The 24,562-nt window shown below is 42.2% G+C and overlaps 2 protein-coding genes across 3 annotated transcripts in view; both read left to right on the top strand.

The window, feature by feature from the left end:
• The first annotated feature begins 1,545 nt into the window (after window positions 1–1,545).
• Window positions 1,546–15,988, top strand: LOC306943360 (protein ABHD8-like). The gene is made up of 5 exons (XM_079529637.1): window positions 1,546–1,861; window positions 9,327–10,174; window positions 10,810–10,980; window positions 11,549–11,765; window positions 13,713–15,988. Exons 2-5 carry the CDS (start codon window positions 9,336–9,338, stop codon window positions 13,911–13,913), a joined length of 1,428 nt encoding a protein of 475 aa, XP_079385763.1. The 5' UTR covers window positions 1,546–1,861; window positions 9,327–9,335; the 3' UTR covers window positions 13,914–15,988.
• Window positions 15,989–16,831: 843 nt separating this feature from the next.
• Window positions 16,832–24,562, top strand: part of kdm4ab (lysine (K)-specific demethylase 4A-b) — a 47,991-nt gene continuing 40,260 nt past the window's right edge. Inside the window, exons 1-9 of one of the 2 annotated variants that reach the window (XM_079530130.1) lie at window positions 16,832–17,257; window positions 19,572–19,731; window positions 20,648–20,823; window positions 20,983–21,097; window positions 21,284–21,477; window positions 21,677–21,726; window positions 21,821–21,924; window positions 22,953–23,090; window positions 23,836–24,062. In XM_079530130.1, the coding sequence (XP_079386256.1) occupies window positions 19,597–19,731; window positions 20,648–20,823; window positions 20,983–21,097; window positions 21,284–21,477; window positions 21,677–21,726; window positions 21,821–21,924; window positions 22,953–23,090; window positions 23,836–24,062 (1,139 nt within the window). In that variant the 5' untranslated portion in view covers window positions 16,832–17,257; window positions 19,572–19,596. The remainder of the gene's footprint in view (window positions 17,258–19,571; window positions 19,732–20,647; window positions 20,824–20,982; window positions 21,098–21,283; window positions 21,478–21,676; window positions 21,727–21,820; window positions 21,925–22,952; window positions 23,091–23,835; window positions 24,063–24,562) is intronic. The other variant, XM_079530131.1, reaches the window with a different exon arrangement.

Genomic DNA, 24,562 nt, shown 5'->3' with positions numbered 1-24,562 from the left:
TTGAACTCTCTTGTACTCTCTCCTTCTTGGTAGATTTGGGTATTGTGACAACACCATTCTATAATGGAAAAATAATTTAACACATTAATACATATAATAATACATGCATACTACATAGTTAAAGGCAATAATAATTGAAAGAGTTGTTAACCTTGGGGATAATGTGCTTTTATGGCCTACAGACCAGACTAGATTGTCAATATTATGACATGATTAATACCTGTATGCTCCAGCGTATGCAGATTTGAGCAGGGGTGTTTTGGTACTTTCGGGCAAGCTGTAGAACAGCTACCAAATTACCAGCAAATATCAAATGACTCATGTTGGTGGGCTAGCATCGACATATTGTATTTGAATGTCTCTTAAGGTGCTAGGGTGGCACAGTGGTAAAGTGTCTACCCACCACCAAGGAGATTGTGCGGTCGAAGTGTGTTAATGTGTCAACATACTAACACTATATTGCCCATGTAACGCTGTGAATATACAACATAATGCAATTTAATGTTGGGTAGGTTGACACTTAACCTGAACCAAAGGTTGTAGTGAGACTCACTGATCAGCCAGGACTGGACAGTGCACTTAACCTGAACCAAAGGTTGTAGTGAGAATCACTGATCAGCCAGGACTGGACAGTGCACTTCACCTGAACCAAAGGTTGTAGTGAGACTCACTGCTCCTGGATCAGCCAGGACTGGACAGTGCACTTAACCTGAACCAAAGGTTGTAGTGAGACTCACTGCTCCTGGATCAGCCAGGACTGGACAGTGCACTTCTCTGGATGCATGTGTCACAAGCAGCAGCATTCTGGTAAAGAGTAGCCCATTTAGTGGGAAGACAGTTGGGTGATGTTTACCAATACAGGGGAATAAGATGATTATCACAGTGTGTGTGTGTGTGTGTGTGTGTGTGTGTGTGTGTGTGTGTGTGTGTGTGTGTGTGTGTGTGTGTGTGTGTGTGTGTGTGCGCGCGTGTAGTGTGTGTGTGTGTGTGTGTGTGTGTGTGTGTGTGTGTGTGTGTGTGTGTGTGTGTGTGTGTGTGTGTGTGTGCGCGCGCGCGTGCGTGTGCGTGCGTGCGTGTCAATGTTGTGCATAATAGAAGACAGGAAATTACTTTCACATGTATGGTCTGTACTGTAGCCTATCCATGCAGAGAGCTCTTTTTATTTTTATTTCTAAACGTTACAAATAATACACGTCCTTATTGTAATTAATTAAACACAGGGGTCCATTTGGTTATATTGTTTTGAGCTGTCTCACATCATGTGAATCCTGACTTCACTGCCTGACCACGCCCACATTAAGGACCCTTTCCAGGCAGGCTCTTTTTACTTTGAGAGAGAGAGAGAGAGAGAGAGAGAGAGAGAGAGAGAGATACTTACTGTTCATCTCTCAGCCTTAGCAACAGGGATACAAGACTCTCCTATTGGCCTCTGCTTCTCCTTGACTCGTCGTCTATTGGTCATCTTCACTGCCACTCAGAAGGGGAGGCTGAAGACAGGACAACACTGTGGGGATGCAGATAACAAGGGCAAAAGGGTTGGGGAGAATCTTGCTCTGATGCGCAATAATGGCAGTGAATGCAGATGGAGAGGAATCATGTTTGTTTAGCCAGTGGAATGATTATATTTAAATGCAAGTAGTGCACAATTCAAGGCCTTGCTGAGTCGCTTCACGTTTTGTTTTAATCTAATGATGCTAATTTATATAGCCAGTAATTATCACCCTATCTAGCGTGATACGCAGCCTACACTGTTGCAGCAAATGCAACATTTTTCTCAATGCAGTTTCAATCTCAACGGCCCTTGACTGTGGAATATTTGATGCACATCTCTAGTCGCCCATAAACGACAACAACCTTGCAGGTAATTAAGGATTCAATTCGCTGTCATTTTGTTGTTTATGATGAGCTTGTGTTCTATCGTGATCTAGCCGCCGGGCATCACCACAGGTAAACAACAAGGATCATGCATGATTTGTTTTTTCCTTCAGAATTAATATCAAATGATTAGGCTACACGTAATTTGAAATTTCACAATGCATCGACCTTGTTCTTGCAGTCCAATTGGTACCTTAATTATTATACCATAATTTCTTGCAAATGTTTATCTTGAATTCTTAATTTGTTAAATTGTTTAATCTTTATGCAATTGGAATGCTAGTAGGGACTAGGATAAACAAAATAGCTATCTACTCTATCTGTCATAAACAGTGACGTAGGCTACCCCAAATGATGTTTTAACAGGGCCAGTGCCACCATCACCTGCAAAACATTCTCTGCAAAATATGAAAGAAGAATCGTCTGCAATGTATAAAGTGGGCCTATATTTTGCAGCAGTTATTGCATGGGGCAGATCAGCTTTTGCCACTTAATGCTGTGTTGCAAAAACAGTGTATATATAGGCCGTACAGGTGGAAATGTAGAGCAGCAGCACACTGTGTACCTAATGTGGGCCAGAAGATAATATGGTTGAATTACATTAGAACAAATTGACTTTGAGGTGAGGGAATTCTTAGAGGGAAGAGAGGTGTTGATTTTGATGAGCAGAACCTGGTCATGTGGTGTATAGTGGCGTAGCTATAGGTCACAATCATCCAAACCTTGAAGCTATAAGGATAGACTGGCTTGACATGTTGACACATCCTTGTCACATCCTGTGTCACATCCTTGACACATCCTCATTACTGTAGGCACCTTATTATGGAAAATGCTGTGAAGTTAAACATGCTAATAGTGTCAAAATACAACAACAGACATTATTTTGAACAGATTGGCATTTCAATTCCATAACACTCCTAGTAGTCCAGTAATGTAATTTGACCTCAATCTAATAGCAGAAAAACCAAACTCAGCTGGTTTTGCATCTTCAATATATCCTGAATAACAGAAAAAAAGTTGCCTGGAATTGTCTGAGGGGAAAGTGTTGAAAATGGCCTGTAGCCTACAGTTTGGGCAAGTTGCTATGGCTAAATTTAGCCCAATGAGTGTTTTTGTGCAAAACTAATGCTTGGAATGGATTCAGCATCATGAAAACCCCCTAGTTTGACATGTCACATGCTACTTAAAGCAGTGGTTAAGGACATTTAGAAAATATTGCCTTATAATAGGATGTTGGCCATACTGTACAAGCCATTTTCAACACTTTCCCCTCAGACAATTCCAGGCAACTTTTTTTCTGTTATTCAGGATATAATGAAGATGCAAAATCAACTGAGTTTGTTTTTTTTGCAATTAGATTGAGGTTGATCCTGTATCTTACAGAGGCCTCGCTTACAGAGACCTCGCTTAGTAGTCCCTCTGCCCATTCAAAACCCATACAGTAAGCCTATTACATATAGGTAAATAAAATGGGCAGTTGAACCTACTGTACATAGGTTGTACTGTAGGCCTTTTTTATGTAGGCATAATATTACACATGCAGTGATGATTGTGGAACCAAACAAAATTATGTCTGTTAGATTAATTTCACTATAGTATCCAGCGCATTTTCGAGGGGCACTAGCCCCACCTATGCCCAGCTTTCCGTGTTTGTGTGGTGTAAACACAAACACATTGAAGACAGAACGTGAGGACAGAAAAGTGAAGACGCAAATTGTGATGGCCGGAATCGATTTGATATATTATATATTCTTTTTTGTGAATGTGATGTATATGATGTATGATGATGTAGTATTGTAGTATATCATCATAAGAGCGCCCCTCACTTCACATGGGTGTGATTTTTTTGTTTAGTTCTGAGTTTTGTGTGATTGTATGCTTTCATGCTGAATGTGTTGTAGACCAGTGGTTCCCAAAGTGGGGACCGGGGACCCCCAGGGGTCCTTGAGGGAGTTCCAGGGGGTCCCCAGCTAAATGATAGTTTGGAACCAAATGGACCCTTATGGGTCTGTAACTCAGAGAGTGTACACATGGAACCAAATGGACATGTTAAACATTGATTTTACAAGATAAATTGGGGTCTCAGAGATAGAAATGCCATTAAATGGGGGTCCGGGCGTAGACTAATGCATGTCAAACTGGAGGTCCTTGAAATTAAACGGGTTGAGAATCACTGCTAGAGCCGTCAACATCTTCTCTTATGGGGGGTCCCTGACATTATCTTTTCAAATGGGGGTCCGTGGGCTAATTAGTGTCAATTTGGGGGTCCTTGACATGAAACAGTTTGGGAACTGGCATGACAATATGCTTCTGGTTTTCTCTCCATTTCGCCCCTTGAAACAGGATAATGGTGATGCACTGACCTTATTATAATTATGACTGCTGCCAGAATCCACCCCAAACCTCACCCCATCATGTTTCTTCCTCTCACCACCCTTACTCCATCATTAGTCAGAGGATATTAATAAAATCTGGGAATACATTTCTTACCAAGAATTTTCTTCACCAATGTGTTTGTAAAGGTGTCTACTAACATATCCCACGTTGGTTTCTATTCAACCACCCTAGGGGCATTTTTGACAGCTGCTGAAAGTTGGTTTACAACAACAACCATTAGGCAATAACCATAAGGCAAAATGTTCTAAATTTCATTATGCTTTAAGTAGCATGTGACATGTCAAACTAGGGGTTTTTCATGATTCCGAATCCATTCCAAGCATTAGTTTTGCACGAAAAACAATCCTTGGGCTAAAAACGGCCATAGCCGTCATCACAAATTTGTGATGAAGTCAGCACATTTAGGCATATTTGGGCAAATGGCTATGGCCAAACTAGGGGGTCTATGGCCAAACTAGGGGGTTTTCATGATTCTTTTTTTAAAAAGATTTATTTAATGATAATGCAAACATCATCATTCAAAACAACGAATTACAGAATCATATATATTTTTTAAAAACAAGACAAGACAAACTCAAAAAAGAAAACAAAAAACAGCAAAAACAGGTTTTCATGATTCTGAACCCATTTCAAGCATTAGTTTTGCACTAAACACTCCTTGGGCTAAAATGGCCATAGCTGTGTGCTGAGGTCAGCACATTTGGGCTGGAATGGGTTCAGAATCATGAAAACCCCCTAGTTTGACCCCTAGTTTGGCCATAGACCCCCTAGTTTGGCCATAGACCCCTAAGTTTGGCCATAGCCACTTGCCCAAATGTGCCTAAATGTGCTGACTTCATCACATTTTCACATTCTGCCTTATAATGGTTGTTGATGTGCCCCAACTTTCAGCAAAAATTCCCCTAGGGTGGTTGAATAGAAACCAATGTGGGATATGTTAGTAGACACCTTTACAAACACATTGGTGAAGAAAATTATTGGTAAGAAATGTATTCCCAGATTTGACATTATTCTGATAATATTCCCTGACTACATCTCTCGATCTGTATAACAATATCGTTCACTGAGTTTGACTGTGGTGAAGCAGAATAATTCCTTCTGTATCTCATTTGTCTTTTCCCTTAACAAACCTTTAACAATTTGCCTGGGGAGCATTTATCCTGGGTGGATATTGTAATTAACAACCCGAACGAAACCGTTAGAGATCACTAGCAGGATGCAGTGTGGTATTAATACTTTTTCTTCTTCCACTTATTTTCTTTAATTATGGATACATTTGGGGGTTGAAGGAGGAGGATATGATTTGGGAGGAGGGGATCACTGAAAGCTTCCAGTGAGACCAAAACATCAAATCTTTCATATCTTTTTTATTTACGTACATATTCTAGGTATTAGCTATTAGGTACCGTACGGTATATTGGTGTGTGGTTTTATAGCATCTGTCTTCTACTGAAGTTTGTTTATTTAGCTAAAAAACAAAAAAAGTTATGCCTCCAAATGTAGATGTGACACTTCCTGTTCTGTTTCTCTGTGATGAATTATCACAGGCAATAATAGCACAATCTAATGTGATGTGTGTAGTTCTTTATAGATCTAGCCTCTTCATTTTTATCTCAAAGTGCACCAGATTGAAGCATTTTATCGCAAATTTAAAAGAAAATCTGGAGCCCGGAGGTGAAAGCCCCCTCCAGACCCCCCCCCCCCCCCCGGGCGGGGCAGCGCGATCATTCGAATCTTGCATAGGACCACCTGAGTCCTACAACTGCCACTGCCTGCTTGATTTAACAACGCAATATGATATTTTTTTTGCCCCCTCAAATATCTCAATTGTCCCCTCAGTCATTTCATCCTGCAGCCGGCCCTGGTGATAATCAGTGTACAGAGAGATATATGAAACTATTTGCCCAAGTGCCAAACCCTGCCTGAGCCATGACTGGACACAAATTCAGTAACAGTAACAGTAGTCTTCACGGAGCTACACTTTACAGTGTAATGTTGTATATACAGCATACTGGAATGAACCATGGCATGTGTCACAGTGACTGAGTCTATTTATACACAAGGAAACTAGCCATGCTGGAAAGAGATGTGTCTATTTATAGATTGTATCAGTAATGTGAATAGACTCAGACGGTCGGACGGTCCCATTGCCAATGAATTGACTTATGCAAGGTTATTGTGTTATTGTTGTCTGTCTATGGGTTGACTTTGAATATCTGAATGCTTTAAAGGACCACTTCACCACTTTTCAACTTCTCTTCCTATAATTGGTCCTAACTAATGTTCATGATAAAATACCACCATTTTTTTCTACTCAGTCTGTGTCTCATAGGAAGGCTGTGGGCAGTTCAGAAACCCGTCCACCAGTGACATCATCGATGGTGAATCCAAGCTAATAGAAACGGCAGGCTTTCTTTTCCTGAAAAGTTGCAATGCAAAAGTTGAAGCCATCGTTCTCACTATAATAAAAATCTAAATATATTTTAAAACAAATCTTGTTTAAAAATAAATCTGCCTAATGATGATGTCACTGGTGGACGGGTGTCCGAACTGCCCACAGCCCTCCTATGAGACACAGACTGAGTAGGAAAAAATTGTGGTGTTTTAACATGAACATTAGTGAGGACCAATTATATGAAGGGATGTTGAAAAGTGGTGAAGTGGTCCTTTAAGGTGAGTTACACTGTGAGTGAAAGGAGAGGACTCTGTTGTTTGACATGGAGTATATGGGTCTTTGTTAAAGATGGAGTGCCGTGATCTTACTTTTTCTGTTTTGTATGTGTCTATGGATGGATGGATGGATTTTATTTTGTCATTGGACACAAGTGTACAACGGAATTAATCTGTTGGCATCAATCCAAATGCAATACAAAAGGGTAATCATATAGTAATGCAAAGGTCTATGGAGTTAACATTACTCTAATAGACCCCCAGGTGTTTTGTATGTCTATGGAGTTAACATTACTCTTAATAGACCCCCAGGTGTTTTGTATGTCTATGGAGTTAACATTACTCTAGTCTTAATAGACCCCCAGGTGTTTTGTATGTGTCTATGGAGTTAACAATACTCTTAATAGACCCCCAGGTGTTTTGTATGTGTCTATGGAGTTAACATTACTCTAATAGACCCCCAGGTGTTTTGTATGTGTCTATGGAGTTAACATTACTCTAATAGACCCCCAGGTGTTTTGTATGTGTCTGTGGAGTTAACATTACTCTAATAGACCCCAGGTGTTTTGTATGTGTCTATGGAGTTAACATTACTCTAATAGGCTACCGGTAATATTCAAATATGTCTTCTCTGTGTATTTTTGGTTTTCTTCCTGAAAGCTGAAAGCCTTTGAGTCAAAATCGAAATACACTACTTTAGTGTCATCATAACCCTAAGCCCTCCACCATTATCATACAACAACAGCTGTGCTGGGGCGAGGCTTAAGTTCAGGTGGCTGGTGATACGGTGAAAACCAGGTATAGTTAATGAACTGGTGGGTACTGTAACCACATAAAAACATAATTTTATCACTTTCTGTGCACTGTACAAAAAAATATGCCTCCTAGTATAATCATAGTACCTGATTATCATGTTTTTTGGGGGGGGGGGGGGACACGGCACTCTCTCACACATCTTTATTGATGTTGACAGCAAAAAGGTCTGTTCGGCTTCTGTCATAGGATTGAAAAGATTGAAAAGACTGAAAGGATTACTGACAAGAAGGGAAACATTTAGGATTAAAGATTGGTTGGTTATTCACTGATGTCACGCCTATACCGGTAATCACACTTGTTTCCCATCATGTCACAACATTGTGTACTTTGTTTTGGAGGGGCGCTAGCCTCTCCTATGTTCAGCTTTGAGGGTTTGTACTTTGTGCACATACAAACATTGTGTTAGCACAAACATTGTGTTAGCACAAACATTGAATGCCATTGACAATGAATGGACAGCTTTGAGTGTTTGTGTAAACACCAACATTGTTCTAAACACAAACATTGAAGACGATGGTGAGGACGCAAATTGTGTTTGGCCGGAATGAGATGATGTATGATGATAAGAGCGCCCCTCACTTCACACGGGTGTGATTTTTTAAGGGGCGCTAGCCCCTTCTATAAACAGCTTTTGTCCCCACACGTCTCAAGATTTGCCATTGACAATGAACTGAGAAATTACGTCAGAAATATGACGTAAATTAAACATCAAACGCCATTGACCTTGAAGGGAAATTTTACGTCATATATATAAACGAGCAAATCGGCTAACCAATCACAGGCAACAGGCATTCTGATTGGCCAGTATGAGATGACCCATGATGATAAGAGCTGATAATTCTGCTAAATATGACGTAAATTAGACATCAAAACATTAAACGCCATTGACATTGAAGGGAAAACTTAGGCATATGTAAACGAGCAAATCGGCTAACAAAACACCTGGTGGTGGGAGCGCTTGACCAATAAGGGGACCACCTTACCTTATGTAGCAATGTCAAATATCCGCTTACATAAATTGATGTACGATGATAAGATCACACCCTCACTTCACACGGGTGTGATTTTTATACACATACACATCAGTGTGTACCTGTACGTGTGTGTACCTGTACGTGGGACCCAAAAAAATGAGCATGGTTACTATGGTCACTGACATTACGTCAGACCACAGCTGATCAGGCTATATAAAGACCTTGCACCACTCAGTTCACACAGGTGTGTTTTTTTTGGCTATATTCAGCTATAGTGTAGATTTTCGTCTTACACAAACATTACATTCCCATTGACAATGAATGGAGAATTTACGTCATACGTGGACGAGCAAATCGGCTATTTCTGTCCTACACAAAGATTACATTCCCATTGACGATGAATGGATGATCTATTCTACGATGATAAGAGCGCCCCTCACTTCACACGGGTGTGATCTTTTACTACCTAATGTTACATTTCAAAGAATACAGTTTGGCGATGATGATGACAAGACATTTCTGTGTTTCTGTATCATTGCAGTTTGCATTTGCAGATTTCCCTCATTGCCTGTGCTTCTTTCTTTGTCATTGCAGGTGAGCACCATGCTGACCAGCATCGCAGAGGGTATCCTGTGCTGCTTAACTGGGAAGGCTGCCAGCCTGGTCTTGCCCCTGGACTCCTCTGAACCCTCTGATGGCTTCGAGTTCGTCGAAGTCAAGCCTGGACGAGTCCTCCGTGTGCGTCACATCATCCCCGAGCGTCCGCCCGTAGTAACGGAAGACCAAGTGTCGGGGAAGGAGAGCAGCGAGTCTCGGGGTGACGCCGACGACCGCCCTGAGGATTCTAACGACAACGACGAGCGCACCGGCGGTGGCCGCAGCAGTGTGCACTGCAAGAGGAAGATCACCGTCTACCGCAACGGCCAGCTGGTGATCGATAACTTGGGCGACGTGCTGCACGCCGAGATCCTGCAGGGCCAGGACGGGGACCTGGAGCCCTGCAGCACCGTGGAGGTGGAGCTGGCCGACTACCGGGAGCTGGCGTCGTCTCCGGACCCCAAGCCCGTGCCGCCCGCCGTTCCTCCGCCCTCCGGCGGGGAGCAGAAGCCCGCCCCGCCCCCCCGCCGCCGCCGCCGCAAGCCGAAGCGCACCGTGCTCATCGACTCCACGAGGGAGATCACCAGCTGCAAGGGCACGCACTCGGACGTGGCGCTGTTCTTCGTGCACGGGGTGGGCGGCTCCCTGGACATCTGGGGCAGCCAGCTGGACTTCTTCTCCCGCCTGGGCTACGAGGTCATCGCGCCGGACCTGGCGGGACACGGCGCCAGCACCGGCCCGCAGATCGCCGCGGCGTACACGTTCTACGCGCTGGCCGAGGACCTGCGCGCCATCTTCACCAGATACGCGCGCAAGCGCAACATTCTCATCGGTCACTCGTACGGGTGAGTCTTTGTATAGTCTAGCGTGGCATTTCTGTTAAAAAAAAGATATTCGCAATTGATTAATCACTTTTGCAAAGTGAAGCATTTCTGTGCTAGTTCACTATGATCAGTCAATAATGGCTCATAATAGATTTGCTCCCAAAACCTCAAAACACAATAACATTTAATTTAATTGGGATTCTTCCTATCCCAAATGTTAACACATTCTGGGCGGGGAACCCCTTTTGGTGTTTTAAGCATGGTGTTATACTTTAACTATTGAAAAATAGCAGATCTACAAGCTCATAGCGCGCCACCGAGTGGCACGCTACGAGCTTATAGGTCTGCTATTTTTGAAAAAACGTGAAAATGTGGCGCAAATCTTTGAATATATTCTTTCAGAGCGAACGTTTTTAACTCAAATCTTTGCTTCTGGGGGGGGGGGGGGGTTCACTGGAACAACATATTTTCAGATGGGGGTCGGCGGCCAAATACAGATAAATCTGGGGGTCGTTGACATGGAAAAGGTTGAGCACCACTGACATAGAAACAGACATAGAAAACTGTCAGGATTTTAGAAGGCATTTGTAGAATCGTCCTGAGGTCTAAATGGGTTAACATGTTGCAACCATTCCCATCTTATGTCTCCCATGCAGCGTGTCATTCTGCACCTTCCTGGCCCATGAATATCCTGAGCTTGTCCACAAGGTGGTGATGATCAACGGAGGCGGTCCCACAGCTCTGGAGCCCAGTCTCTGCTCCATCTTCCAGCTGCCTTCGTGTGTTCTTCACTGTCTGTCCCCCTGTCTGGCCTGGAGCTTCCTGAAGTAAGACCTGAGGACTGGACTGCATACAAAATTACCCCATTTTGGCCTGACGTCAAAAAAAAAAACGTTCGCTCTGAAAGAATATATATTCAAAGATTTGTGCCGCATTTTCAAAAATAGCAGACCTACAAGCTCGTAGCGCGCCACTCGGTGGCGCGCTATGAGCTTGTAGATCTGCTATTTTTCAATAGCTAAAGTATAACATAATGCTTAGTTAAAACACCAAAAGGGGTTCCCGTCCAGAATGAGTTAAGACATCTAGGGGCTCCATTTTCTCAGCTCAAGCTCACAACGTGTCAATGTAGATTGGCTAGTTGAACTATTCAAAAATGTTTTTCAAAATAGTAAAACAAGGCAATGAAGTTTAGGGATAAGGGGTTTAGCGGTGACGGAAATGGAGCCCCTAGAACAGAACAAAGTAACTTCCCTCAACACACATAAGCCTAACAAAACGACATTGTTTAGTGGTAGTGCAGAATACACACTGAAATATTTTCATATTGGCATTACCTAAGTGTTTAATTTGACATCTAAAATGCATACAAACCCTCTCTCTCTCTGTCTACAGAGCTGGTTTTGCCCGTCAAGGTGCCAAAGAGAAGCAGCTGCTAAAGCAGGGCAATGCCTTCAACGTGTCGCCATTTGTGTTACGGGCCATGATGAGCGGGCAGTACTGGCCCGAGGGGGACGAGGTGTACCACGCTGAGCTCACCGCGCCCATCCTGCTGGTGCACGGCATGTGCGACAAGTTTGTTCCCATGGACGAGGACCAGCGCATGGCTGAGGTATACCACACGTTTCCCCAAACAGTTGTGGGTCGCAGACACATTTGTATGGTTCCATTTTTTATTTGTTTCCTACTCTTTATTTTTCTTTTTTTTTTCTTTTTAACTCTTTATTTTTGAATTTTAGAATATGCAAGACAAGACATAAAAGACACACAAGGCAAACAATAAAACAAAAACATCAACAGAAAAAACTAAAAAACAGAATAAAACAGAAGAGGTCATGGGATGTACAGCAACAAGCAACAACAATACATATTACAGATTTTTGGAATCCTTACATTCATCGACTTCAGGAAAGACACAGCCCATATTCACTCCAAGCCGATCAACAAGCTCATAACATGGAGCGAAGCGACACGTTGTGGGCTTGTAGATCGGCTATTTCACTAGCTTGGGTCCTGGGTAACCACTAGAGACCAGCGGGTGGCGGATTTAGCCGCGGTTGCCGCGGGTGAACCGCAGTTTAGGGTGGATTAGGGTCAATTCATATTATTATAAATTAATATAGGATAAACCGCGGGTGAAATAATGCGGGAAATAAAGTAATGGCATAATAAAGTATATAAATATGCTTATTATAGCTTTTAAAACGCACACAATCTCGGCGTGCGTGCGTTGGTAGTAGTATTTTAATTTAATCATTTTCCATGATCTGGCACAAATTAGCCGCCTATGAAGTTGGGTCCTGTTGCACAACAACAACAACACAGTGGTCTCCTACAGGCAGCTACGCTAAAGTTGCTAACAGGCAGCTAGTGAGTCTGAGAGAAACTTAAAACTAAGTAAAACAGAAGGGAGGAATATACGTTCGGCGTGGGACTGGGAGTGATTAAGTTCTTTACCCTGCCGCCGATGACCGCTGGATATGCTGTATGAAAATACGTCGCGAAAACGTGGACGGCGTGTTACCATGGAAATGGATATATACAACCACTACGTAACATTGGTGAACTGTCGAGAGAGTGGTGAGTGACATTGTTTGTACAAGTAGTATAAATAGCCGATCTACAAGCTCACAACGCGTCGCAGCGTCGCGTTGTGAGCTTGTAGATTGGCTATACTGTATACGCTGGGCGCTTCCCTGCGCAGCGGATTGCGGGTGGTGCGGATTAATAAATTGGATTAATTAATAAATTGCGGTCGGATAACGGGCGGATTATAATTATGCACATGCGGATTCGGGTGACAAAAAAGCTCATCCGCTGTTCTCTAGTAACCACCGAATTTCTCGTTTGGGTCACGTACGGTCTAAAAAGGTTTGGGAACCACTGACACGACGAATCCAAAACAGATCCAAAACTTATCAAATGCAATATTGATACAAAATCTACTTTTATTTTACCTTTAAAGACTTTTATTGGAGGGAATTACATCATACTGTAATTTCAGTCAGGACAACTCAAGAATCATGTATCATGTAATATATATTATTGAATATAAAATGAGCAATATATTTATTATGGTTTAGCGATGAATTAGATCTGCTTTTTAGGCAGTGGGCACTGAGATCAAGCGCATCAGTCCCAACCATAGGGACTCCGAATCCCCCGTACCTAAACAGCAGATACAAAAAAAACGACAGGTGGTAGCTGGGGTGGAGGAGGGTGAGCAGCAAAAGTTAAAGCAGACAGTTAAAGCAGACAGTAGCACAGCAGTATCAATGTGCAGTATCTGCAAGCAAGCAAGGAGATTGAGCAGTGCAAACTTCCAGTTTAAAAGTGAAGTGAATCATGTGAATGAGAACGTGATCCTGAGCCGTCACAATTAACGGCCGGCAGCAACTGCACTGAGTTTCCTGACTGAACTTGCTCTGTGCATGTCTGTGACAGGCACGATGCCTGTGAACATATTCAGTTTAAGATTGCATGTCACATAAACATAATGTCATTTTAATCCTAACCATTGTGTTAATCATGCAAACATTACTTTTGTTTTTTTGTGTAGATTCTCCTGTTTGCCTTCCTGAAAGTGATCGAGGAGGGAAGCCACATGGTCATGATGGAGTGCCCGGACATGGTCAATACCCTGCTGCATGAATTCTTCTTATGGGAGCCTGACATGTCCAAAAAGATAGACACGGAGAAGAACCCTAATCTCAATGGCACTAACCAGACGCTGAGAGTACACAAGTCCTCGGACAAATAACCTGTAAGGAGTTACTTGCTTCATGCTTGGGGTCAATTAAGAGGGCCTGCCTTTTAGCACGTAAGTTCTTAAGGCTTGTTTCCGGGCTGAGGGCTATAGATGAAGCCACATCTCCAGGGTGTGTGCAGCTGCTGGTGTTTAAGAGGTGATTAAGAGGGGACTATAAAGAAGCAGGGAGAAACTTACCAGAGAAAATGTGAAGAGGAGGGGACCAGTTACAAAAACGGAGAGTGCTTGTTTCTGCTTCTCTTTTTGACATGGTATCTGTGCTCCATCGTGTGGTGTTCGTAAGCTCACAAAGTAATGGGAGGTCCACAGGACAATGACCATTTTGTCATTATCGTATGAACAAACCAAAGTGCAAAAGGCATAACGTACATAGAATAGTGTTAGTTTCCTTGTTTTCATCCAATAATACCTTCTGTAAAGTGCTACAGATCTTATAGCCCTTGTGAAATAATCACTAGTAACCTACCATCTTACATGTTTTCAATGGAAAGGCACAGGGATACACTGTACTGTATGTACAGTATGTAGTCAACAACAGACAGAGGAATCATATAATGAGATTTTGCACATGTTGATGGGGAAGATCAGAGTATGAATTGTAGTTACACAAGTTGGTGATGATATTGTACAACCAAATACTGACTGGATGGTAGTGTGGAATTGGAAATTGTTTTGACATAATATGCAGTATATTGGCTAATAGTGGCTACAAAGAGGAGTTAAATAATATGCCTAAATGTAACAACCTCACCACACCAACATGTCTTTGTTGCTATGCCAAAGCAGAGGTGATTATAAAATATCAACTGTTCGACCATAATCCATTCACCTCATAATTTTGTGCCCATACACTGTGTTCCTCATCAAACGCGGTCACGGATATTGTGAGTAACAATGGATCATCTATGCACAAGTACTAGAAGGTGGCCATTTAAAATTCTAAATCCTATAATACTAACTGTGTCTACTCTATGCAGTATGATAGTATTAACACTAATATAATATAATAATATATAATACCGAAAATATGAAATATCCTACTGAAAAACCTAAAGCATTTTCCTATTTTATTTATATATATACTGTGTATATGTGTGTGTGCGTGCGTGAGTGTGTGCGTGTCATGTGTGATTGTGTGTAACAGCAACTGCCATAGCAGATAAAACCATACGTTGTTTTATTAACAGTTGATGTTAGAACTTGAGGTGATAAATGTATATGAAGAGCATACCCCCCTACTACCCTCCAGTCAACTATATATCTCTAACAGTGTTACAAGAGAAAGCTCAACCTGGTATCTAAGAAAAAGACATTCGTTCATGAATGTTGTTTTGTCAGTGTCTCATAGTGAGACAATGAAGATAAGTGAGATTTTAAGTATGAAGCACAGTCTAACACAGTCCTTGATCTCTGTTGATAGCATGGCTTGTACTGTTTGTTTTTGTTTTCCTGGTGCAGCAAATTATAAGCAAATGGGTGGAGGATTTAAAACAGTATTTCTAAAAGCAGGAGCTCAAATATGAGTCTGTCAAAGGAGAACGTCTCCATCCGAAGGAAGCTCACCATTTATGCTATATAATATTGCCAGAAGATGCAACATGACTGGACTTATGCAACGTGGACAAAAATAGACGTGAGTTCGAATGTTGAGCAATGAAAACCGAGGCTATTAACAACTAACAAAACCAAGAGGAGCTGACTTGGCTATGATGTCTCGGAAGAGGAAACGTCAATAATATGACTTTTACAAAATACCAATAAATGCTGCTGATGCAATATGTCTCATTTTGGTGTAAATGCTCCATAAATGTAAAAGACTGCCGGGTGCACATATACATCGTCCTCTGCTAAAATTGTGCGTATAGAAACTTTCAGTGCTCCAATGTGCTATATCATTTGTGGATGATAATAATGTGTTAATGTTATTGTTGCAGTTATGGAAATCCTAACATATTATGCACTGCCCGAATGTAGATGCATAAGACAAATTATATAGCCTAAAACTGTTTCATTGAACTGTCAAATGAATGTGCCTTTCCTGGCATGAAATAAAACCAATGTTTGCAGTTCATGCGTGTTAGTCTTTGTTTTACGGTATGTGTTTTTGTATTTATGGTTGCTTTTTAACAAAGCTATAAGTATTATACAAGATCTCTCTATGTTGCCCCAAGTAATGTGTGTGTATATATATATATATATATATATATATATATATAGGTAGGTCATAGTACTACAAGTAACAAGACATCGCTAGTAAATGATGCATGATTTGGGACAGGTGGACACTTATAATGAATAAACTCCATCTTTGAATTATTGTGTTACTGTTGTCAAACAAACAGTTAGGCTATGGAAAATACATGTGATATTTGCTTTTGCCTCGGCTGAACCACTCTCGGTGCAGAGAAATATGGCTTATGTCATGTCCTGTGCATCAAGACCTCCCAGTTGTTTTACTTGTTTTCAAGTGATTCGCCCATACAAGATGGGTGCCCTTCTTCCCCTGGCATCCTAGGGGGGCAAGGCAACAGAACAGCAACTCGCAGACTGGTCGAGAAGCCCCTGACTGGCACTGACTGCAGCTGGACTGGTCCGGGCATGTCATATCTGGCTTTTTGCCATAGAAAAACCGCCTGGGACCGAGGCTAGTGGAGGGAAAAAAAACTCAGAAAATCCTAAGCCTCTGATTGGCGGGGCTGTCCATGGTGTTGGTCTTCTAAGGAGGTCCGTGGTTGGTCAATTCACATGCCTGTCAAAGCATTTTTATTTTTTTTAATTTATTTTGTAGGAGGCGGTCCTGAAACTACTTTTCACTAGTAGTTATGCTGCCGGAAACTGCAAAAGAAGTAAGAACAGGACAAAAGTGTGGTGTAATAATAAGACAGTCTAGAGTCTAGACAGACAGTAGTTACTGGTATAGTACCACAGCGCCAGAATAATCAACATGATCCTGATGATAAGTAAAGAAGCCATGTACAACAGCGGTACATAAGAACCTAATTTACGGTCTATGATAAGAGCACGTACGCCCATCTTCATGGTTCCGTGTCCCATCCCCATGTGTGTGTGTTGGTTGTAAACAACACCGGGGAGGATGTGCGTGCCGCGTGCGCATGTGTACAACAAGAAGTAATGGAGGACAGGGAGCTCGCGTTGGTTCACCACTGGCGGCTGACTGAGTGAATGGTCCAGCGAACGTTTCATGGTCGTCACGTCAGTTGGATCATATATTTATCCACGTTGTCTTCGATCATCGATGTACCACCGTCCGTGAGTGAGTGCTGATCACACCACGACATCCACGCCGTAGCCTGAACCCAGTTGGCACAGAGTTGGTAAGGATGTTCGCACTTGTTTTGGGCCGTTGGTTGTTGGGGCTGCCTTGCCTACATAAATACATCATCACCAGATTTACCGTACCGTCCATCATCAGCAGAACGTTAGCCCCTAAGCCCAGCTAGCTGAGCTGCTGCTAAGGTGCAAGAGTATCTTCTAGTTGCAGTTAGCTAAACGAGGATGCGGGACGAATCTATTTACCGGGGACTGTCTACAACAATTCACTTATTTTAAAATGACAACCTAGGGTCTATAGTTTTGCTCTTCCAGATAGCCAACACGGTGCAGTGTGCGTATTTATAACGACAATGTAATTTGCCACTTATTTAATTAGCGTATTAGGGACATTTGCGAAAGTTTCTCCCGTGTTGACATTTTAACCAAGCGGTCGGTGTTCATGTGTTTAGATTTGATATGGGGCTGTAGATTAGATACTGTACGTTTTCAGGTAATAGTCGGTGTCCATCGTGCACTGCACGGCCATTCATTTGCTAGCTAACGTGAGCTCGTTTCGCGGACGTTTCATGCGAAATAAACTGAGTTGACAGTCTCGTTCTTATAATGGCATACTGTATTATGGCCGTGCACTTCATATTGCACGACTGAGAGAGTGGGACACCTAATAGGACGGCAAGCAAAGCAAGCTAGACGTGAGTTAACGTTAGCATGGTAGCTAAGTATTTGATGCTAGCTGACTACTCGGGCCGAGTTAAAGAGACGCTGCGCCTGGCCAATCAGAGAAGGCGTACGTATGTAGAGGAGGGGGCAATCCTAGGTATTGGGTACATTGTTTTATTTTATATGCGTAATTTTTGAGTATTTAGCCAAAAATCGTAGGTCATGTTTTACTATGGAATGGCCTTAATACCCATGGGGCGCCATGTGTGTTAAGGCCATTCCATAGTAATGCAACTCTTGCAACTAACTGCCATTGGGGATAATGTTTGCAAGTAGTTGCATGTTGCAAGGAGTTGCATTGGTGTGGAGTGGACTGGCCTTTTAGATGTAATGGAAAAGTGCTTCCACTTTTACGTGCAGTCTGTCTTAAGGCAGCAATGCATTAATCACTTTATTACATTACATATTATGTATTGTTACTCATCTCAACTGTGACTGGCCATACTTATTTGAGTATTTATTAATAATTAATAGAATACTAGAGCGGTGTCCGTTGGAGCCTCTACAGCGGTGGAAATGAATGCCCCACCCTGTCCCTTTTATGCCCTTATATGGAGTTCTTTGTCAGGCATGTCCAAATATGGAGTCTAGACAATGCAGAGATTTCTGTATCTGTCTCTGTGTCCCTTTATTCCTAAATAGTTCTGTCAGACATGCCGAAATATACCTTTATTCCTATATATGGAGTTCTGTGTCAGGCATGACCAAATATGGAGTGTTGTGTGAGGTCAGAACAAGCCAGCTCCATATATGGACACTGGGCAGGGGCCCTGTCCAGAGCCCGGGCAGAGGCCTTTTTGGGGCGGTTCTGGACAACAAGTGGGCCCGACCGACTCGACACCGGGCACTGCACTCCCTGTAGTGGTATGGAACGCATGTGTCGAATTTGAAGTCTGTGGGGCGAACGGTTCTCCAGTTACGTGGATTACAAAAGTACACACACTGTGCTGCCACACTATCGAAAGAGCTGCGCACGTTCTCGGCTGCGCGCAGCTTCAATTCTGAGTTTTTAGACAGCTGGTGGATGGAAAAGAAGCTCCACTTCCGCAGACTTTTTGCGCGACGGCCAGATTCCCGGAAACGCTCTCCTCCTCGCAAAAAGTCAGCGGAGGTGGAGCTTCTTTTCCATCCACCAGCTGTCTAAAAACTCGGAATTTAAGCTGCGCACCGCTTAAGAAGTGCGCAGCTTAAGACCGTTTTCCGCTAAGGTGTGGAGACGGTGACAGACAGAGACTTGGTCCATTTATAGTAAATATCACAAAATATATGACTGGCATCATCATCGTGACAAGCATTCAACCGGCCCTATATAAAAGTGGTTGTTGCCCTTGAGAGTTGGAGAGGTTAGCAGCTCCTCGCGAGTGACTCCAAAGACTGTTCGAGACAGGATAGTTGGCCTTAAACAACCCTGCGATATCTGGCCTTACAACAACCCAGATATCGTTGTGTCAGAGATTTCAGCATCCCGGTTAAGCTCTCACCGGACACCACTGCGGCAGGTCTTAACCCAGACAACCTGCTCTAGTTTGAGTAGTGTTTTATAAGGTCTGTAATAATAAATTGTTGAACTAAATATCACATAAGAAATAACATAGATTTTGGTGGGACTGCTGGGCTTCTTTGTTGATCTTTTAGGGGTTGGCACTGGCTGGGATTTGCAATGGCTTCGGATTCAGTCTCCCTGAACCCCAAGGCCATCATGACATTTCGTCCCACTGTTGAGGAGTTCCAGGACTTCAGTCGATACATCGCCTACATGGAGTCGCAGGGAGCGCACAAAGCAGGCCTGGCCAAAGTGAGCATGGCGTCAACATAGTGTATCTATCTGCTTCAGCTTTGAGTAATTCTTTGAAATATTGCAACATTATGTCTACAATAACTGTTGGAATTACTGGAGTATGGCGGTTTATAACAGACTTCAATTGTTTATTTTACCTTGTAGTTTTTGACTTATTTCTGCCAACTGGCATGTCGAACATTGTTCATCAAGCCACATCTCGTCTCTATTGCATTGCTTTACAATCCAGTAACCACATGGCCTTGACTGTCACTAATAATCGCATGAAAAAGGAAGGCAGTCCACATACTGTTTAGCAGAGGTAATTTTATTAGAAGTAGGATGGCAAGTTTGGCAACGTTTCGACCACAAACGGGACTCGTTTGTGGTCGAAATGTTGTCATCCTAGTCCTACTCCCTTAACCCATTTAGTCCTGACAATAAATAATAATAAAAAAAACTTCTAAATCCTGACAGTTTTCTGAAAAACCTAATTTTCATGTCAAGGACCCCCAAAAATATATTGAATTGGCCGTTGACCCCCATCTGAAAATATGTTGTTCCAGGGACTCCTCGGAAGCAAAGATTTGAGTTCAAAACGTTCGCTCTGAAAGAATATATCTTCAAAGATTTGCACCACATTTTTGTGATTTTTCTTTCTCCCCCCCTCAAAAATAGCAGACCTACAAGCTCGTAGCGCGGCACTCGGTGCCGTGCTATGAGCTTGTAGATCTGCTATTTTTCAATAGCTAAAGTATAACAAAATGTTTAAAACGCCAACAGGGGATCCCGTCCCAGAATGGGTTAAATAAAACTACCTCTGGGAGCTGATAAACAGCGTGCGGACCTCCTTCCTTTTTCCTGTACATTCTTTGTTTTTTTGTTACCAATAATAATCACATGCCCATCACTGTGCAATTCTCTATTCCAAAAGATTGTCCCACCAAAGGAATGGAAGCCCAGGCACAACTATAATGACATAGATGACCTGGTAATCCCAGCACCCATTCAGCAGGTGGTGACTGGCCAGTCTGGTTTGTTCACGCAGTATAACATCCAGAAGAAACCCATGATTGTCAGTGAGTTCCGCAAGATGGCCAACAGTGACAAGTGAGCAGTGCCAGATATCGTAGAACCGCATAGCATTGCATTTGTTGTTGATGCATCAGAGTTGCATTATTATAATATTATTATTGTAATAATAATGGGTATGGGTGAGCTTTATTTCATCAATAGTTATTCACTAAAGTTGGGTTATTGTTTTTGAAGATTTTGCAGCCCACGTTGTGCTAACTTTGAGGAACTGGAAAGGAAGTATTGGAAGAATGTGACCTTCAACCCTCCCATCTATGGGGCCGATGTCAATGGAAGCCTCTATGGTGCTGTAAGTTGCGTTATTGTTGTGGAAACTGTACATGGCGGTCAAGTACTTTTTGGGGTTTTGAGTTCATGACCCTCATTTAATTTGCTTTCACAGAGCCAACAATAGCCTTGATTATATCCATGTTGATTTGGTATCATCATCATCCTCGTTTTATTATGTATAATTGGTCCTACAAATCTCCTGCAGGATGTGAAAGAGTGGAACATTTCGCGCCTCAACACTATCCTGGACACCGTGGAACACGACAGTGGCATCACCATCGAGGGAGTGAACACACCCTACTTGTACTTTGGCATGTGGAAGACCACCTTTGCCTGGCACACTGAAGACATGGACCTGTACAGCATCAACTACTTGCACTTTGGGGAACCCAAGTCCTGGTAAATACTCCTTCTCTCCGCATTAGGTCTCCCATATAACAAGATATCAATCCACTGTAGACTGAAAGCATTTGTAGCAATGCTAATAGAAATCAAAGGGGTGTCTACTTGGGTAATTTCAGAGTTCAGACGTATAAAAAGGGAACTATGCCTATTACGCTACGAGTGACTGAGCAATGTTGTTGGGGATTCTCTGCAGGTACTGTGTTCCTCCAGAGCATGGGAAGAGAATGGAGCGTCTGGCACAGGGTATGATTTGAAAACCATAAATAAAAATATCATTAATTTTTTTCATGTACTTTTGAGACCTCAACAGTAATACCCTCTCTGAATGCTTCTACAGGGTTCTTTCCTGGCAGTGCCCAAAACTGTGAAGCATTTCTTAGACACAAGATGACCCTCATCTCCCCCTCTATACTGAAGAAATATGGCATTCCCTTTGAGAAGGTACATCGATGTATTGGCTCTTAATATTTGCACTTGATTGACTGTTAACTGTTGTTGTATATACTGTATGCATGCAAGAAAGAAAATCACACCCGTGTGAAGTGAGGGGTGCTCTCATCATCATACATCATCTCATTCTGACCAATCACAATTTGCGTCCTCCCTTTTCCGTCCTCACTTTTCGTGTGTTCACTTTGTATCCGCAATGCGTACTTTGCTCAGCCAGTCAAATCATCGCTATGATTCACACAAACACACACAGCTGGGCATAGGACGGGCTAGCGCCCCTCAAAAATATGTAACTGTAAATATTAAGAGATTTTGTATGCATTTGATACAAATCAGATTTAAGGATAGCTCATTTATTGAACATGTGCAGTCTTTGTTGGTGTGACTGTGATCGGTGACGGACACGATTCAAGTTGTTTTTGTGGATTCTTGCCAGTCTAGGTGAACATTGCCAAGGCAAACAAACACCTGTGGTCCGCGAACCATTGAACAGTAGAATAACAAGACACTTAGCTGCCTGCAGCTCTCATACATCTAGAAATGTGTGCTTCTCTGTGTGGGAGATTCCTTGACCTACAAACATCTTTGATCACATGACTACAGAGATGTGTACCAATTTGAGTGAGGTTTGGACATAAACAGTTTTCTGAAAAACCTATGTTTCTATGTCGGTGGTGCTCAACCTTTTTCACGTCAAAGGACCCCCATAATGTTCTGTATTTGGCCACGGACCCCCATCTGAAAATATGTAGTTCCAGCCAGGCACCCCTCAGAAACAAAGATTTGAGTTAAAAAAACGTTCGCTGTGAAAGAAAATATTTTCTAATATTTGCGCCACATTTTCATGATGTTTTTAAAAAAAAAGTGCTTTGTTTTGCCAATTTTCAATAGCTAATGTATAAGATAATGCTTAAAACACCAAAAGGGGTTCCGGTCCAGAATGGGGTAAAGATGATCTTCATACATTGTAGACACAAAGCAGTTTAATCATTATTCTTGTTAATGTTTTATTCCATCAGATTACCCAGGAGACCGGTGAGTTCATGGTGACCTTCCCCTATGCCTATCATGCAGGCTTTAACCATGGCTTCAACTGTGCAGAGTCAACCAACTTCGCCACCCAGAGGTGGATCGATTACGGCAAGCAAGCCATACTGGTGAGAGAACTACTATTTATCAAATATTTTGCCATAAAATTACCCCATGACCAGAGCACAAGGTTTTCATCGCATTGGAATTCACTGTTTTTTTTAATTTATTATAATGACGATAAACCAAACTAGAATATCATTCTTTTGTATCTGCATATTATATGACAAAGTAAGAGAACATAATACAGGGTTCCCACAACGGACATGAAATTCCTGGAAAAGTTTTTAAATTAGAAATTACTTTTTCCAGTACTGGAAAAGTTTTGAAATGGATCAAAGGTCCTGGAAAAAATATTCGACTATGCATTTTTTTGGGTAATTATTTTGTAAATAAAAAACATTTCCAATACATTTTTACACGAAATATGTAACAAAATTCGTTTTTTTTGTGAAGTGGGCTGCATGATTGCAGCATAGGTGTAACAAAAAGAACAGATCTACAAGCTCACAGTTTGCTTCAGCGTGACGCGTAGTTGGCTTGTAGATCTGTTCCTTTGTCAAGTGACACCAACCTGTGCAGCTGCAGCGCATGAGCGGAACGTCATAGTCCTGGAAATTGGGTTAAATATTCCGGGAAAGTTTTTAAATTTCATTGGAAAACATGTGTGGGAACCCTGATGATGATGATAAGAGCTCAACCGAGTTTGTTTTCTGGTGGATGAGATACAGACAAATATTGTATTGCCAAAAATCTTCCCCATCAATCAGTGCTTGGGTAATTACTTTGTATCTCCACTCTTGTCGCCTTCAGTGCTCATGTCGCAAAGACATGGTGAAGATTTCCATGGACGTGTTTGTGAAGAAGTATCAGCCGGAGCGATACGCACAGTGGATGGAGGGGCGAGAAACGGCAGCCATTGACCACTCGCGGCCCACCCCGGAGGCCAAGGAGTTCCTGGAGGAGGGCTTCAATGACATCACAAGCCACAGTGACGGCAGCTCCGTGGAAAGCTGTGTGGAGGAGGGAGAAAGGAAGAGGTAAAAACCTATGTTCTTGTCAGTGTTGTCGTTGGCAGCAAATTTCTATTTTAGTTTTAGTCATAGTCTTTTGAAACGTTTTAATTTAGTTTTAGTCACCTGGAATGTTTTAGTGTTTAGTCTAAATATCATAAGACTTTTGTCTAAAATGTATTTTGGCGGGCCTTGATGCCGTCATAATGTCTGATTTTACACTTCACACAACGTGTCGCGTCGCAGCGCGACACGTTGTGAGCTTGTAGATCTGCTATTTTCAGCATGCAACCAAGTGTAAAATGACTTTTACTGGATCTCTTGTCCACTAGTGCCTTCCTAACATTTTAGTCTATTTTTTATTTGTAGACAAAATCGACAGTATAGTCTTAGTTTTAGTCACCATAGCTTAGTTTTCATTTAGTTTCCATTTAGTTTTCGTCAGTGAAAAAAGGTAGTCGACGAACATTTTTCGCCATAGTTTTAGTCGACGGAAACAAACACTGGTTCTTGCATGACTCTCGTGT

The sequence above is a fragment of the Electrona antarctica genome (assembly GCF_951216825.1).
Source record: "Electrona antarctica genome assembly, chromosome: 19".
Taxonomy (NCBI): domain Eukaryota; kingdom Metazoa; phylum Chordata; class Actinopteri; order Myctophiformes; family Myctophidae; genus Electrona; species Electrona antarctica.
This window is presented reverse-complemented; position numbering and strand designations above follow the sequence as displayed.

What these genes read in the sequence shown, in the direction of transcription:
- LOC306943360 (XM_079529637.1), top strand. Translation starts at nt 9,336, where the DNA reads ATGCTGACCAGCATCGCAGAGGGTATCCTGTGCTGCTTAACTGGGAAG. An exon ending in CTCATCGGTCACTCGTACGG is followed by an intron (nt 10,175 to 10,809) that starts GTGAGTCTTTGT and finishes TCTCCCATGCAG; the next exon opens with CGTGTCATTCTGCACCTTCC. An exon ending in CTGGCCTGGAGCTTCCTGAA is followed by an intron (nt 10,981 to 11,548) that starts GTAAGACCTGAG and finishes CTCTGTCTACAG; the next exon opens with AGCTGGTTTTGCCCGTCAAG.